This window comes from Columba livia, chromosome 14, assembly GCF_036013475.1.
Source record: "Columba livia isolate bColLiv1 breed racing homer chromosome 14, bColLiv1.pat.W.v2, whole genome shotgun sequence".
Classification (NCBI taxonomy): domain Eukaryota; kingdom Metazoa; phylum Chordata; class Aves; order Columbiformes; family Columbidae; genus Columba; species Columba livia.
In genome coordinates, this window is record NC_088615.1 from 17,761,820 (window position 1) to 17,778,597 (window position 16,778).

Here is a 16,778-nt window from a genome sequence, read left to right on the forward strand (position 1 = left end):
GCGGACGCGCTGGTGCTGAGGGTGCGGGCGTGGGACGCGGACTGGGGGCAGAACGCACGCGTGCGGTACTGGCTGGGGGAGGGGCGTGTGCGGGGCGCGCCGCTGTCGTCGTCCGTGTCGGTGGAGGCGGAGACGGGCGCGCTGTACGCGCTGCGCTCGTTCGACTACGAGGAGGTGCGCGAGGTGGGGCTGTGGGTGCGGGCGGAGGACGGCGGCGCGCCGGGGCTGAGCAGCAACGTGTCGGTGCGGCTGGTGATCGTGGACGAGAACGACGACGCGCCGCAGCTGCTGTACACACCGGCGACGCCGGTCGTGCTGGTGCGAGAGCGCGGGCAGCAGCCGCGTTCCGACACTGCTTCTCTGGCACCACGCTGCTTCTTCTAGCTCAGCTAGTCTCCCGAGCAGAGGACGAGGCAGTAACCTCTGGCGTCCAGGGGGACCTGCTCACCACCTACCTCATCGCCTCCCTGCGCTACGTCTCGTTCTGGGCTTTTCGTCCTCTCCGTCCTCGCCAGTTCTTCAGCCAAGCTCTGCCATGCTTGCCTTCGGCACGGCTTTCGCCCCCCTCTGCCTATTGTTATTCTCGCAGCGATTTCGAAACCGACAGTATGGACCGGTCCAGAAACAGGCACTCTGCAGCCGGCTTACCTCTAGGAATAGCGTATGGACAGCGCCTCGGACAGAAGCCAATACCCGTTCCTCAGCAGCGCTGAGTCGGGACGGGCAAGGACTAAGAATCGCTGTGCACGTCGCAGCCCACAGGCCACAGGGAAACCGATCCAGGGAGCTCAGCCCCTCCTTCTGATCAGCCGATTGACTAGCCGGCCGTTACACGAGTCCACGCCTGTGTCTTCCTGGGACAAGCCTCCATTCACCTTCCTCAGCCTGAGACTCCTGAGTTTACGTAGCGCCAAGAGCTTCTGTTCCCTGCGTGCTGTCCCGGCGGAGGCTCTTGCCGGGTTTTTGCCACCGGGTTAAGAGGCTCCATCCCTCCGGGTGCAGCCTCCGCCGGACGGTGCCCGTGGTAAACGCGGTGTATTTGCTTGTCCCTGTGTTTCTCCAAAGGTACGGACTGGTCTGTCTGGAGCCAGGCGCACACACTATTAGTGTGCTCCGAGCAGGTGAGAGGGGCAAGACGGTGAGCAAGTGGCGGCGCTGCCCGTGCGCTCGGTCTGACGCGGTGGCCCCGCAAGGCTCTCGTCACTCCGTCCCTGCGCTTCCCTCCCTGGCGTGCTGTGCACTCGTTCTGCCGTGGGAACCCAGGCGGGCGGGCGAGCGGCCGCAGCCGCGCGTGTGCGCGCGGGTCCGTCTGCCGGTACGAAGCGTAAACGGGGGCAGCGGGCGGCGGCGGGCGCAGTCTGGCGGCGGGCCGCAGGGTGGCGTTCCCGGTCAAGGCGTCGCCGATCGGCTGCGAGCGCGGAGGCGGCCGAGACCGACACTGCCCAGCCCAGCCCAGCCCGGCCGGGCAGCAGTTGCGGCGGCGAGCAGCGGTGAGCGGTGCCCCGTGCCATCCGCTGCCGGACCGCGGCAGCTACGTTCAGTGTGGGCAGCCGGACTTGTCAAGAAAGGAACGAGGGAGAGAGGGAGTGCACCCGACCGCGTCTGCCGCGCTGCTGCCGGGCGCCGCTTTCCGCGGAGGACTGAGAGGGCGATCCGCGAGACGGAGGCTGTCCCGAACCGGCCCGACATGGCGATCGCAAGGCAAGTGCTTTGTCTCTCTGCTTTCCTGTCCCTGCCGCACGCTCGCTCCCAGCCCCTGCGCTACTCCGTAGCCGAGGAGGGGGAGAGCGGCTCGGTGGTAGGCAACGTGGCGGAGGACGCGGGGCTGGCCCCGGCGCAGCTCTCGGCTCGCCGCGCCCGCCTGGCCTCGGAGGACGGCCGGCAGCACTTTCGCTTAGAGCGCGGCACCGGCCGCCTGCTCGTGGCGGAGAGGCTGGACCGGGAGGAGCTGTGCGGGCAGGCCGCTACCTGCACGCTGCCCTTCGAGCTGGTGCTGGCTAACCCCCTGCAGTTCTTGCGGGTCGAGGTGACCGTGGAGGACATCAATGACCATGCGCCCGTTTTCCCGGAGGAACAAATTACTTTTAAGATGCCGGAAACGAGCAACCCGGGCTCACGTTTCCCATTGGAGGGAGCTCGGGACCTGGATATTGGCAACAACAGCATCCAGACTTACAGCATCTCTCCTGCGAATGACTACTTTAGTATATCTTTTGGGAACTGGAAAAAGGGCAAGAAGTACGCGGAACTGGTCTTGGAAAAGCCGCTAGACAGAGAGGAACAGTCAGAGATTTATTTCAGACTCATTGCCATGGACGGGGGCTCTCCACCCAGGAGTGGAACTACACAAATTCACATTGTAGTTCTAGATGCCAATGACAATGCCCCGGTCTTCACACAGGAGCTTTATGTTGTGAAGATTTTGGAAAATGCGCCAGAGGGCTCTGTAGTTCTCAGTGTGGTGGCAACTGATCAGGATGCAGGACGTAATGGGGACATCTCCTATCAGTTCAGCCAAGCAGTGAGCCACAGTGACTTCGCATTTGTCATTGACCATATGAGTGGTGAAATTAAACTCACAAAGCCTCTGGACTTTGAGACAGCAGAGAATCACGAACTCAGTGTTCGAGCCACTGATGGTGGTGGCCTCTCAGCACTCTGCAGGGTGTTGGTGGAGGTGGTGGATGTGAATGACAATGCACCCGAACTGGTGGTCAGTTCCTTCAGCAGCCCCCTCCCTGAGAATGCGTTACCCGGGACAGTGGTCGCCCTCTTTAACGTGAAGGACAGAGATTCTGGAGCCAACGGGAAGATCTCCTGTGCCCTTGAGGATCAGCTGTCCTTCTCCCTGCATCCAGCCTATAAGAATTACTATGAGCTGGTGACTGTGAGAACACTGGACCGGGAAGAGACTGCACAGTACATCCTCAGTGTCACAGCAACTGACGCGGGGTCACCTCCTCTCACAACCACCCAGACCTTCACAGTGGACATCTCTGATGTGAATGATAATGCACCTGTCTTCAACCAGACATCGTACACCATGTATGTGCGTGAGAATAATGTCCCCACAGTGCTTGTTGGAGCTGTGAGTGCTGCAGATGCCGACACAGGGTCCAATGCCAAGGTGACCTATTCCCTGTTACCAGCCCACCCCACAGAGCAGCCTCCCTGCTCCTGCATCTCTGTGAACTCTGAGAATGGGGATGTGTTTGTGCTGCGGCCTCTGGACTATGAGCAAGTGAAGCAGATTGAAGTCTTAGTGCGTGCCTCTGATGCTGGGTCTCCTGCCCTCAGTGCCAATGTCACTATCAGCCTTGTTGTGGTGGATGAGAATGACAATGCGCCACTCGTGCTGTACCCCTCGCAGGACAGCAGCCCACCATCCAGTGAGTTGGTGCCCATGTCAGCTGATGCAGGGTACCTGGTCACAAAAGTGGTGGCTGTTGATGCCGACTCAGGGCAGAACTCATGGCTCTCGTACCACCTGCTGAGGGCCACCGACCCCGGGCTGTTTGTGGTGGGTGCCCAAAGTGGGGAGGTGCGGCTGAGGAGGCCAGTGACAGAGAGAGATGCTGTAAAGCAGAAGCTTGTTGTTCTGGTGCGAGACAACGGGCAACCACCACTCTCAGCCACAGCCTCACTGAGTGCACTTCTGCTCAGTGACTTCTCAGACGTACGCATAACACACAGCAGCCTGGCTGTGGAGGATGAGGGTGATTCCATAACAATGTATTTAATCATTTCATTGGTCTTTGTTTCACTCCTCTTCCTTGCATCCATGGGAGCCTTTTTTGTTCACAAGGTGTGCAAAAGAAAGGAGCTGAAAGGTGGGCATGTGCTTTATGGTGCTGGAAATTTACAGAGTGGCCTGGCTGATGCAGCTGCTGCAGGGACCCTGCCCCACCCCTATTGCTATGAGATCAGCTTCACAACAGACTCAGGCAACAGTGAGTTCAAGTTCCTGAAGCCCATCCTCCCCAACCTGCCACCACAGCACTGCACCACGGGTGGGGTCACTGATGATGAACAGGATTTCTCCTGTGTCCCTATCACCATGGATGATGTGGCGCCAGCCCACCCAGGGGTGCTCTCTGTAGAGCAGTTCAACAGTCTTTCCTTTAAGTAGTGTGGAGTCAGCACAGCCAGAGGCTTCAGACTTCATGATATGAAGGCATGCGGGCTATGATTCCTTCAGAGTTAATCTGCATTATCAATTGGCAGCATTGTTTCCCTTTGAGTTTTTAGTCAGATTAAACTTGTCTCCCCCTTGAAAAATGAATCTGAAGCCCTTGCCAGAAGTTAATCATACGTGTCAGGTCTGTTACAGCTGTTTCTGAAATGCTTCAAGAGAGATTTTATTACAGGGCCCCTAGCTAACTTCTTGTCTCACTTGCTGTTAGGCAAGATCATAGCCGTCTTTTTGTGTGCTGTAATGCAATAGCAAGGTCAGGCAGACAAATCACCTGTTCACTGAAATGCACGTAGCCCTTCTCCTGGGTCAGGAGAACAAGGAAGTTGTGAGTATTGTGTTACATTATGGTACAACCATGGGATTCTTTCTGCTCTGGGGTCTGGATGTCCCTCTTCCTGAGATATGTGGGCTCTGTGTGTTTTGCCTTCTGGTAACTCTGTCCATTGTGAGCCTGCATATGCTGCCCTTGTGTGCCTGGTGCAGCAGGGAGTTGGTTGCATCTACCCTTTGTGATTCATGCAATTTCAACTCATCAGGCAAGAAAGCTGTTTTGACACTTGGAGAACAGAGTTATCTTCTGTAGGGGAGAACATCTAAACGCAGAATGAGTTTTTCCTTTGGTGCATGAGAAAGAGGTGGGTGGAAAGGCTTTCTCCTTCGGATTGCCTTGAATTACAGCAGCACAAATGATGTTGGCACAGACTCTAACTGTAGCGAGTTGTCAAAACACGTTCTTTGTCTTTGAGTGCTATGTAAGGAAACTTCACTAGTCACTTCAAAGGAATTTGTTTGAAGGTAGAATCAAGATGAATTTGAAAAGGAGCCACTGATTATGGTCTTATCATGGTTGTTCCCAAATTCAGAGGCTTCTTGATAGGAGTGGAAAGCTTTCCTGAGATGTTTGACAGAGTTTTTGTAAGGCTTCTGTATCACACATGTGAACTGTGTTTGTGCAGTATCTTACCCATTCCTTTTGAGAAGGACTCTCACCCCATGTATAATAACAGATGGTTCGAGTGAAAGCAGTGTGGCACAGAGTATTTGGAAACTCTCGTGCTGTGTTGTGCTGCGGTTATAGACTGTGCCGTTGTAAAATGGCATACCCTTGTGTGTAAAAGTGGAATAAAGAGTACAATCAAATGGATTGAGTTTAGAGTGTTATTTCTTGGAAAGCTCTGGGAAAGTGTTAAAAATACCAGGAGATTTTTCTCATTTTGTGTCATGACTGAGGTTGAGCAGGTACATTTATGCAATTTGGAGGTGTGGCCAATTGAACATTTAGAAAATTGTGGGATAAAGGAATTGTTGGCAGGCCTCTATGGCATTTCTGTGTACTGATCTTCTGCCTGCGCCAAGGCCCAGGTTCATCCAGGTCAGGAGAAACACACCCCTGCCCTAACAGTGGCCCTGGGTGTGCAAAGGCCTCATCAAAGCAGTGAGGGGGTGGGGAGTGACCTTTCCAACTCTCCTGACAGCTCCAGCTGCAGATGGGAACTGGGAGGTGTTTGAGCTCAAAGTGTTTGTGACACTAAAGCTGCAGGAGTTTCAGAAGATGGATGGCAGATGGACAGCACACTTGTTCCTTTGGGAAGTATTTGAGGGAGCCACAGGAGGTGGCATTTGGTGAATGAAAACAGCTACAATGGAGACACTTGGTTCTCAGGAAATGCAGAGGACTACAGCCATCTCTTCCACAAGGCCCTGATGAAAAGCTAAGTCCCGAGAACACCCTGGTCTAGGGATGCTGACCATTGTACATGGAGGAGTGAATATTCTACTATCCAGTTAATGTGAGTAGAATCACAGAATCATTTAGTTTGGAAAGGATCCTAGAGACCATTGAGTCCAACTGTTAACATAGCACTGCCAAGTCTACCACTAACCCTTATCTCTAAGTGCTACATCCGGGGATGGTGTGCTTGTTTGTCTGGGATAGGGTTAATTTTCACCAGAAGCTGATAATGTCCTGGTTTCAGCTCCAAAAGAGCTAAATTTCACTGGAAGGTGGGAGTGGACACAGCCATGACAGCTGAGCCAAAGGTAGATTTGACAGCGTATGGCATCATGCTCAGTAGCATCTGGGGAAGCTGACTGTGAGAGGAACTAGCTTCTTGGGGAATTGCTGCTGTCTGGGTCTTTGTTTTCTGCTGTTGGTGGTGTGGTGCATTTATGTTTGAGCATGAAGTGTGTCTGGGTCTCTGGACTTCTGGCATCAGTTGAACAGGACCAGTGTTCAGGATCGCTGCTTAGGAGTGAGCTGGGCATCAATTTTTCCAAGTTGGTGATTGCTTTGTGGATCCCTCACCTGTATAGTCTTTTATTGTTGTCATTTATCTCTCCTTTCCTGTTCTATTAAATTGGTTTTATCTAAACCCATGACTTTTACCTTTTGTTTTCCAATTCACCTCCCATTCCACCAGAGTGTGTTAGGAATGAGTGAGTGGCCACATTGACCTAGCTACTGGCAGGGGCTAAACCATGGCAGCTGATGACTTGATCACTTCCCCGGGCAGTCAGTGCCAATTCTTGTCAATTCTTTTGGTCAATACATTTTTCCTAATATCCTTTCTAGAGCTCCCCTGCCACATCCTGAGATCATTTTGTGTTATCTTATCACTTCTAACTTGGGAAAAGAGACTGAAATCTGCTGCCCCACAACCTCCTTTCAGGACAGACCTGTGCTGTCCCATGCTTGATGCACTGCACAAATTTGGTAGCAAAATGATAAATTCAGCTCATTGTGACCAAGGAGATAGCAGGGAGCTCCCACTTGGTGCTGGTGAGGAAGCCACATGCGAGCAAGAATTCTGCATGCAAACTTATAGCTTTCTTGCAGGAAAGTTCTATAATAGGTTGAAAGTCTGAAACAGAGCACCTTTTCTTTCTATGACCGTGGTCTCCATGGTTTGCTGTGCATGTCTGGAGTCCTGCGTGAAGCTCCTCTGCACAGGGCTCTCCACATATAAACGGATGTAAATTTGTCTGTTGTAATCTCTTCCAATAGCATGAGCTCTAACAGACTGAGTTGTGAATGACAGACGGTGAGCATGTCTGTCCTACTGAGATGACGAGAAACCAGCACCTCCTGATGGAAAACAGCTGCCTATGGGGTCATTCCAGCTCGTGGGTTCATGTGTCTAATACAGTTAATCACTGGAAGGTTTATTACAGTTAGTCTATGAGAGGGGGAGGCTGCTTCATGCACTGCAGGGCCTGAACACACTGTTGACCACTCACGAGGGACTCGTCAGAGGTGTCTTTTTAGGAAGCAATGCAGTGGGCAGGACTTGTCAGAGAGACTCTTCTGAACGCACGCATGTCCCTGATTCTGTAAACATTGCTGTCAGGGATGCTGGCAAGTGTGGGGCTACAGCAGGTGCTGTTGGCTGAGCAGGAGTGGGAGGGCGGCGAGACAGAGGTCGATGCCCAGCGCCAGAGCGCTGCAGTTGCTGTCGGCAGATGGGTGTTTCTACCATTCTGTTTGGAGGAGTCTTTCGAGGAGTGTTACCGCGTGATGACGGCGAGAAAATAGACTAGCAGGAGGTGTGAGAGTACAAGGTGACGTGCGGACGGCGGGTCGCCGGCGCTGTGCAGCAGCGCGGTGCTGTGGCTGCGGGTGCTGGACGTGAACGACAACGCGCCGGTGTTCGCGGAGGCGCGCTACAGCGCCCGTGTGCCCGAGAACAACGCGGCGGGCGCGCTGGTGCTGAGGGTGCGGGCGTGGGACGCGGACTGGGGGCAGAACGCACGCGTGCGGTACCGGCTGGGGGAGGGGCGTGTGCGGAGCGCGCCGCTGTCGTCGTCCGTGTCGGTGGAGGCGGAGACGGGCGCGCTGTACGCGCTGCGCTCGTTCGACTACGAGGAGGTGCGCGAGGTGGGGCTGTGGGTGCGGGCGGAGGACGGCGGCGCGCCGGCGCTGAGCAGCAACGTGTCGGTCGGTGCGGCTGGTGATCGTGGACGAGAACGACAACGCGCCGCAGGTGCTGTACCCGCCGGCGGCGCCGGTTGTGCCGGTGCGAGAGCGCGAGCAGCAGCCGCGTTCCGACACTGCTTCTCAGGCATCACGCTGCTTTCTTCAGCTCAGATACGCTCCTGAGCAGAAGACGAAGCAGTAACCGCTGGAGTCCACCGCTGAGTCGGGGCGGGCAAGGACGAAGAATCGCTGGACACGTCGCAGCCCTCTGATGACAGGGAAATCGATCAGGGGAGCTCAACACCTCCTCCCTTTAAGCCGCTTGAATAGCCGGCCGGCTATGCCTAAGTCTTGCTGTGACCTGCCTCACATCCCGTTCCTCAGGCTGTGATTACTGAGTCCATGTCTCGCCGGGCCCTTCTGCTCCCTGCGTGCTGCACCGGCGGTGGCCTTTGCCCGGTTTCTTCAGCCGGGGAAGGCGGCTCCGTCCCTCCGGGCTCAGCCTTCGTCGTGCCTTGGGAAACACCTTGTGCTTGTCGTTCAGAAAGGCACGGATTAGCCTCCCGGGTACCAAGTGCAGACGAGGCCGAGGACTGCATACAGCGGGGGAAGACTGGGGACAGGTGCGGTCGCTGCTCGTGCGCTCGGGTTTATGCGGCGGCCGCGCAGGACTCTCCTCTCTCCGTCTCTGCGCTTCCATCCCCGGCGCGCTGTGCGTCCGTCCTTCCGAGGAATCCCAGGCGGCGAGCAGCCGCGCGTGTGCGCGCGGGTCCGTGTGCGGGTGCGAGGCGGCAGCGCAGGCGGCGGCGGGCGCAGTCTGGCTGCGGGCCGCAGGGTGGCGCTCCCGGCCAAGACGTCCCCGAACGGCTGCGAGCGGTGGCGGAGGCCGGCCCGGCCCGGCCCTGCCCAGCCCAGCCTAGCCCAGCCCGGCCGGGCAGCAGTTGCGGCGGCAGCGAGCGGTGCCCCGTGCCATCCGCTGCCGGGCCGCTGCAGCCGCCCTCCGGGTCGCCAGCCGGACTCGGCGAAAAAGAAGGAGGGAGAACACGGGACCGCGCTGCCGTGCTGCTGCCGGGTGCCGCTTTCCGCGGAGGACTGCGCGGGCGATCCGCGAGACGGAGGCTGTCCCGGACCGGCCCGACATGGCTCTCGCAAGGCAAGTGCTTTGTCTCTCTGCTTTCCTGTCCCTGCCGCACGCTCGCTCCCAGCCCCTGCGCTACTCCGTAGCCGAGGAGGGGGAGAGCGGCTCGGTGGTAGGCAACGTGGCGGAGGACGCGGGGCTGGCCCCGGCGCAGCTCTCGGCTCGCCGCGCCCGCCTGGCCTCGGAGGACGGCCGGCAGCACTTTCGCTTAGAGCGCGGCACCGGCCGCCTGCTCGTGGCGGAGAGGCTGGACCGGGAGGAGCTGTGCGGGCAGGCCGCTACCTGCACGCTGCCCTTCGAGCTGGTGCTGGCCAACCCCCTGCAGTTCTTGCGAGTCGAGGTGACCGTGGACGACATTAATGACCATGCGCCCATTTTCCCGGAGGAACAAGTCACTTTTAAGATCCCTGAAAGGAGCGACCCGGGCTCACGTTTCCCCCTGGAGGGAGCTCGGGACCTGGACGTTGGCAGCAACAGCATCCAGGCTTACAGCATCTCTCCCGAGAATGAGTACTTTAGTGTGTCTTTTGGGAATCACAGTCATGATGAGATGTACGTGGAACTGGTTTTGGAAAAGCTGCTAGACAGAGAGGAGCAGGCAGAGATTGGTTTCAGTCTCATTGCCATGGATGGCGGCTCTCCACCCAGGAGTGGGACTATAGAAATCCACATTGTTGTTCTGGATGTAAATGACAATTCTCCAGTCTTCACACAGAAAGTGTACTTTGGGAAGGTTTTGGAAAATGCACCAGAGGGCTCTGTTGTTCTTAGTGTGGTGGCAACAGATCTGGATGCAGGACGTAATGGGGACATCTCCTATCAGTTCAGCCAAGCATTGAGCCAGAGTGACTCCACATTTTTGATTGACCCTGTGAGTGGTGAAATTAAACTCACAAAGCCTCTGGACTTTGAGGCTGCAGAGAAATATGAGCTCAGTGTGCGGGCCAGTGATGGTGGTGGCCTGTCAGCAATCTGCAAGGTGTTGGTGGAGGTGGTGGATGTGAATGATAATGCACCCGAGCTGGTGGTCAGTTCCTTCAGCAGCCCCCTCCCTGAGAATGCATTACCTGGGACAGTGGTCGCCCTCTTTAATGTGAAGGACAGGGATTCTGGAGCCAATGGGAAGATCTCCTGTGCCCTTGAGGATCAGCTGTCATTCTCCCTGCGTCCGGCTTATAAGAATTACTATGAGCTGGTGACTGTGAGCACACTGGACCGGGAAGAGACTGCACAGTACATCCTGAGTGTCACAGCAGCAGACATGGGGTCACCTCCTCTCACAACCACCCAGACCTTCACAGTGGATGTCTCTGATGTGAATGACAATGCACCTGTCTTCAACCAGACATCATACACCATGTATGTGCGTGAGAATAATGTCCCCACAGTGCTTGTTGGAGCTGTGAGTGCTGCAGATGCCGACACAGGGTCCAATGCCAAGGTGACCTATTCCCTGGTACCAGCCCACCCCACAGAGCAGCCTCCCTGCTCCTGCATCTCTGTGAACTCTGAGAATGGGGATGTGTTTGTGCTGCGGCCTCTGGACTATGAACAGGTGAAGCAGATTGAAGTCTTGGTGAGTGCCTCTGATGCTGGGTCTCCTGCCCTCAGTTCCAAAGTCACTGTCCGACTTGTTATGGTGGATGAGAGTGACAATGTGCCACTGGTGCTGTACCCCTCACAGGACAGCAGCCCACCATCCAGTGAGCTGGTGCCCATGTCAGCTGAGGCCGGGTACCTTGTCACCAAAGTGGTGGCTGTCGATGCTGACTCGGGGCAGAACTCGTGGCTCTCGTACCACCTGCTAAGGGCCACTGACCCCGGGCTGTTTGTGGTGGGTGCCCAAAGTGGGGAGGTGCGGCTGAGGAGGCCCGTGACAGAGAGAGATGCTGCGAAACAGAAGCTTGTTGTTCTGGTGCGAGACAACGGGCAACCACCGCTGTCAGCCACAGCCTCACTGAGTGCGCTTCTGCTCAGTGACTTCTCAGACGTGCGCATAACGCACAGCAGCCTGGCCGTGGAGGATGAGGGTGATTCCCTAACAATGTATTTAATCATTTCATTGGTCTTTGTTTCGCTCCTCTTCCTTGCATCCATGGGAGCCTTTGTTGTTCACAAGGCGTGCAAGAGAAATGAGCTGAAGGGTGGGCATGTGCTTTATGGTGCTGGAAACTTACAGAGTGGCCTGGCTGATGCAGCCACTGCAGGGACCCTGCCCCACCCCTATTGCTATGAGATCAGCCTCACAACAGGCTCAGGCAACAGTGAGTTCAAGTTCTTGAAGCCCATCCTCCCCAGCCTGCTACCACAGCACTGCACCACAGGTGTGGTCACTGATGATCAACAGGATTTCCCCCGTGACCCTATCACCCTGGAGGATGTGGCACCAGCCCACCCAGGGATGGTCTCTGTAGAGCAGTTCAACAGTCTTTCCTTTAAGTAGTGTGGAGTCAGCACAGTCAGAGACTTAAGGCCTCATGAGGGGAAGGGATGTGGGCTTCAACATATGGCAATGGTTCCTTTAGAGTAAATCTCAATTTGCAATTGTTGTCACTGATTTGCCTCAAATGTTAAGTACAGGGAAAGATTGGTTTCCCCTCCAAAAAAAAAGAAAAAACAAAACCACCAAACAACACCCATAATCCCCTAACGGTTTTCTGCTAGGAAACAATGTTTCAGCTGCGGTGAAGCTGTTTCTGAAATGCTTCAAGAGTGGGACTAGTTCCAGTGCCCCAGATAATTTCCTGTCTCACCTGCTGTAGAGGGCCTCTTTTTCTCTGCTGTAACACAACGGCACTATTGGACAGACAGATCACCTGCTTGCTGAAATGCACGTAGCCCTTCTCCTGGGTCAGGAAAGCAAGGAAGTTGTGAGTACTGTGTTACAATGTGGTGCAAGCATGGGGCTTTTTCTGCTCTGGGTTCTGGATGTTTCTGTGTCTGAGATGTATGGGCTTTGTGTGTTTTGCTTTCTGGCCACTATGTTTGTCCATACTGCCAGTTTGTGGCTGCATATGCTGCCGTAGTGCTGCCTGTTGAAGCAGGGAGCTGCTCACATCCAACTGGTTGTGATGCAATGTAGATATCCTTACCCTTGGAGAACAGCAATCTTGTTTTCTCTAGGGGAGAACAGCAACATGCAGAATGAGATTTTGGCATGTGTGATGAAGGTGCACACACAGGCTGTCTGCTTGGGATTGGCTTGAAATTATAGCAACACAAACAACCTTCTCATAGAGTGTAACTGTAAAGAGTTGTAAAGATACATTATCTTTGAGTTCATTGTAAGGAAACTCCAGAATTCACTTCAAAGGAGTTTGTCTGAAGATAGAATCATTACGTGCTTGGAAATGGGTTATTGAATTTGTTCTTGTCATTGTTGTTCGCAAATTCAGAGGCTTCATGATGGGTGTACAAAGCTCTCTGAGGTGATTTTCAGGGTTTGCTGAGACCTTTGGCATTCTCCTTTTTGCCCTTTGTCCTTTTGCTTTGTGGACTATGTTTGAGCATGGTCTTACCTATTCTTCTTAAGAAGGACTGCAATCCCATGTATAATAACAGACTGTTTGATAGAGTGTAGTGTGGCATGGAATATTTGGAAACATTCAGGCTGTGTTGTGCTGCACTTATAAACTGTAGCATTGTTAACCACAATACCGTTGTGTGTAAAAGTGAAATAAACACCTCAATGCTGTGTGTGGAGACAGTCTTTGTAGATATGTTCTTTTGAAGAAAGCTTTCAGGAGGCTGGATTTTTATTTTCTCACTTTCTTCCCTTACTGAGGTAAAGTTGAGCAGGTACCTTTCTGCATTTTGAAGGCACACCTGGTAGAGCTTTCTGGAAAATCGTGGGAATTGCTGGCAGGTCTCTATGGGTCTTCAGAGCACTGAGCTTCTGGCTGTGACAGGACCCAGTTCAATCCAGGTCAGGAGAAACACATCCCAACACTAAGAGTGACCCCGGGTGTGCAAAAGCCTCATCAAAGCAGTGAGATGTTGGGAGTGACCTTTCCAACTCTCTGGACAGCTGAAGCTGCAGATGTGAACTGAGAGGTGTGTGAGCACAAAGTGTTTGTGACACTAAAGCTGTAGGAGTTTCAGAAGATGGATGGCAGATGAACAGCACACGTGTTCCTTTGGGAAGTACTTCATGGAGTGCCATGAGGTGGCATTTGGTCGGTAAAAACAGCTACCAGGAGAGGCTTAGCTCTCAGGAAACGCAGAAGACTACAGCCGTCCCTTCCACAAGGCCCTGATGAAAAAGTAAGTATTGAAGATGGGCTGGTGAAGTGCTGCTGACCACAAGAAGATTGCACATGGGGAGCAAATTGTCCAGTATCCACTTAACCTCAGTAGAATCATAGGATCATTTCAGCTGGAAAAGATCCTTGAAACCATTGAGTCCAACTGTAAACAGAGAACTACCAAGTCCATCACAAAACCATGTCACTGCCTGCTACATCAAGGGATGGTGACTCAAGTGGTTCCCTGGGGAGCTTGTTCCAGTACTTGACAACCCTTTTGGTGAAGAAATTTTTTTTAACATCCAATTTAAACTTCTCCTGGTGTGACTTAAGCAATTTTACTCTTATCCTATCACTTGCTACTTGGGAAGAGACTGATATCCACCTCCTTCCAGGCTCCTTCCAGGCACAGGCCTGTCCTGTGCTGTGCTGTCCTGTACTGTACTTTGCTGTGCTGCACAAATCCTGTGGTGGATGGATAAACTCAACTCATTGTAACCGAGGAATGTACAAGCATCTCCCACATGGTACTGGTGAGAAAGCCCTCTGCAAGCAAAAAGTCTACATAGGAACTTCTTTTACTGTGACACCAGAAATTACAAAGGGATTTTCTTTCTTGCAGAAAAGTCCTAAAATGGCTTGAATGACTGAAACAGGGTCACTCTTTCTTTTCTATGACAAGGGTCTGCATATAGATCATTGATGAAAATATTAAACAGAGCTGGCCCTAGAAATGTACCCTGAGAAACGCCTGTCACCAGTGAGAGATCACCCCATTCAATACAGCGCTTTGAACTCTACACTTCAGCCACTTCTTCACTCGGGCGACTGTGAACCTGCTCATCTCACAGTTGGTTAAAGTGTCCAGAAGGATACTGTGAGGGACAGTATCTAAAGCCTTACTAAAATCCAGGAAAACTACAGCCACTGCCTTCCCTTCATCTGTGAGGCAGGTGAGCTTCTCATAGACGGATGTCAAATTAAACAGGACTTTCCCTTGGTGAGCCCATGTTCTTTCATTCGTACCCACTATGATTGTCACCATAATTTTTCCAATAACTGAGGTTAGACAAACAGGTCTGTAGTTTCCAGGGTCTGTCCTTACACCTTCTTGTAAACTGGAAGAACCCTGGCCAGCTTCCAGTCAGCACGGACGTCTGCAGACTCCCAAGACCTTTGGCAGATGATCAAGAGGGGTCCTCCTGTAACATGCACCAGCTCTTTCAGTACTCTGGGATGAATCCCATCAGTCCCATGGACTTGTGAACATTCAGCTGATAGAGCTGGTCCCTTGCAACTTCAGTGTCCACCAATGGCAAGTCACTGTACCCAAACTTGTGGTCCTTTGACTCAGTGGATGGGACAGCACAAGGTCTATCAGTATAATTGAAGCCCGAGGCAAGAACAGCATTCAATACCTCCACTTCTTCTTCCCTGCTAGTCAAGCGACAAGCTTCAACAACTACAAATCTAATGTTTTCTTTGGACCTCCTCTTATTATTAATGCACTTAAAAAAGCCTTTCTTGTTGTCTGACACACCTCTGGCCAGTTTCATCTCTACTGATCTCTGGCCTTTCATGTCTTCTCTCTACATATAGGAATGAAAACTCTGCAGTCTTCCTGCAAAGCCTGACCTTCCTTCGAGAGATGATATGATTTCTTTTTCCTCATGAACTCTCTGAGGAGTTCCCTGTTTTGCCAAGCAGGTCTTCTGTCCCACTTGTTAAATTTTGATGCAGTGAAAGTGCCTGCTAAAAGGCAGTAACTGTACAGAATTCTGAAAAGACATTCATTGTCTTTGAGTGCATTCTAAGGAAACTCATCACGTTTCTTCAAAGGATTTTTTTCTAAAGGCTGAATCAAGATGAACTTGGAAAGGGGCCATTGATTTTGGTCATATCATTTTTGCTCGCAAATTCAGAGGCCTCTTGATGGGAGTGGAAAGCTGTCCTGAGACAGTTTTCTGGGTTTGTGTTAGAGCATTTGCATTCCTGTATTTGCCCTTTCTCCTTCTCCTTTGTGAACTGTCTTTGAGCATTTTATTACCTATTCCTCTTAAGAAGGACTGTCACCCCATGTATAATAACAGATTGTGTGAATGAAGGCAGTGTGACACAGTATATTTGGAAACTCACGTACTGTCTTGAGCCTCAGTTATAAACTGTACTCTTGTGAACTGCAATACATTTATGTCTAAAAGTGAAATAAAAAGAATGCCCTCTTGAACAGAGAGAGTAGTCTTTGTAGAGATGTTCTTTCTGGGAATGCAGTGACAAAGTTTTCAGGATGCTGGGAGTTCTTTTCTCTTTTTGTCCTCAGAAATGGATTTGTGGGTGTGCTTTTCTGCAGTTTGGAGATGCAGCTCAGGGAAATGTTGGGAGGAGGGAACTGCTGGAATACCTGTGTGGATAGTCTGAGCACTGAGCACAACTTGAAGCCAATTTTTCTCATCCTATCACTTGTTACTCGAGAAAAGAGACTGACACTGACCTAATTCCAACCTCCTTTCAGCACGTCTGTGCTGTCTCATGCTTGTTGTTCTGCAGAAATTTTGTAGCAGAGCAATAATCTCAAGTCTGAAGAATGTGCAGGCAGCTCTGCTGTGGTAGAGGTGAGAAAGCCACATACGAGCAAAAAATCTGCATGCAAACTTGTTCTACTCTGTCAGTAGAAATTATGAAGAGAATTGTTTTCCTACAGGAAAGTGCTATAATAGCTTAAAAAGCTGAAATAGATGCATTCATTCTTCTCTATGATTGGGGTCTGCATGGCATGCAGTGTGTGCCTGCAGTCCTGTGTGCTGCTCCTCTGCTCAGGGTTCTCCTCATCTGGTGGGAGGTAGGCTTACCTCTGCTAATTTCTTCCAAGAGCGTGAGCTATGAGGGACTGAATTGTGAATGACACTTAGAGAGTTGCGTCTCTCTTACTGCCATGAGGAGGAACAACCAGCTTCTCGTGTACAACTGCTGCCTCTCAGGTTGTTCCAGTCAAGGGTTTGTGTGTCTCATGCCATTCATAACTAGATGTTTTATTAAGGTTTTTACCCTGTAAGAGGGTTTGGGCTGTTTCCTGCACTGAAGGGCCTGAAAACACTGCTGAGCTTTCCCGAAGGACTCGTCGGAGGTGCCGTTTAGAAAGGAATACGGTAGGCAGGACTTTTCGGAGAGACTCTCCTGAACACACGCATGTTCCTGATCCTGTAAGCACTGTTGTCAGGGATGCAGGCAAGCGCGGGGCAGCTGCAGGTGCTGTTGGCTGAGCAGGTGTGGGAGGGCGGCGATGTAGTG

General features: G+C 52.6%; 1 protein-coding gene across 1 annotated transcript; it reads left to right on the forward strand.

Annotated features, from left to right (window-relative positions):
* Nucleotides 1-901: 901 nt before the first annotated feature.
* Nucleotides 902-12,948, forward strand: LOC102085388 (protocadherin-16-like). The gene is made up of 3 exons (XM_021288901.2): nt 902-4,128; nt 7,790-8,180; nt 9,029-12,948. Exons 1-3 carry the CDS (start codon nt 1,688-1,690, stop codon nt 11,687-11,689), a joined length of 5,493 nt encoding a protein of 1,830 aa, XP_021144576.2. The 5' UTR covers nt 902-1,687; the 3' UTR covers nt 11,690-12,948.
* The last annotated feature ends 3,830 nt before the right edge of the window (nt 12,949-16,778 follow it).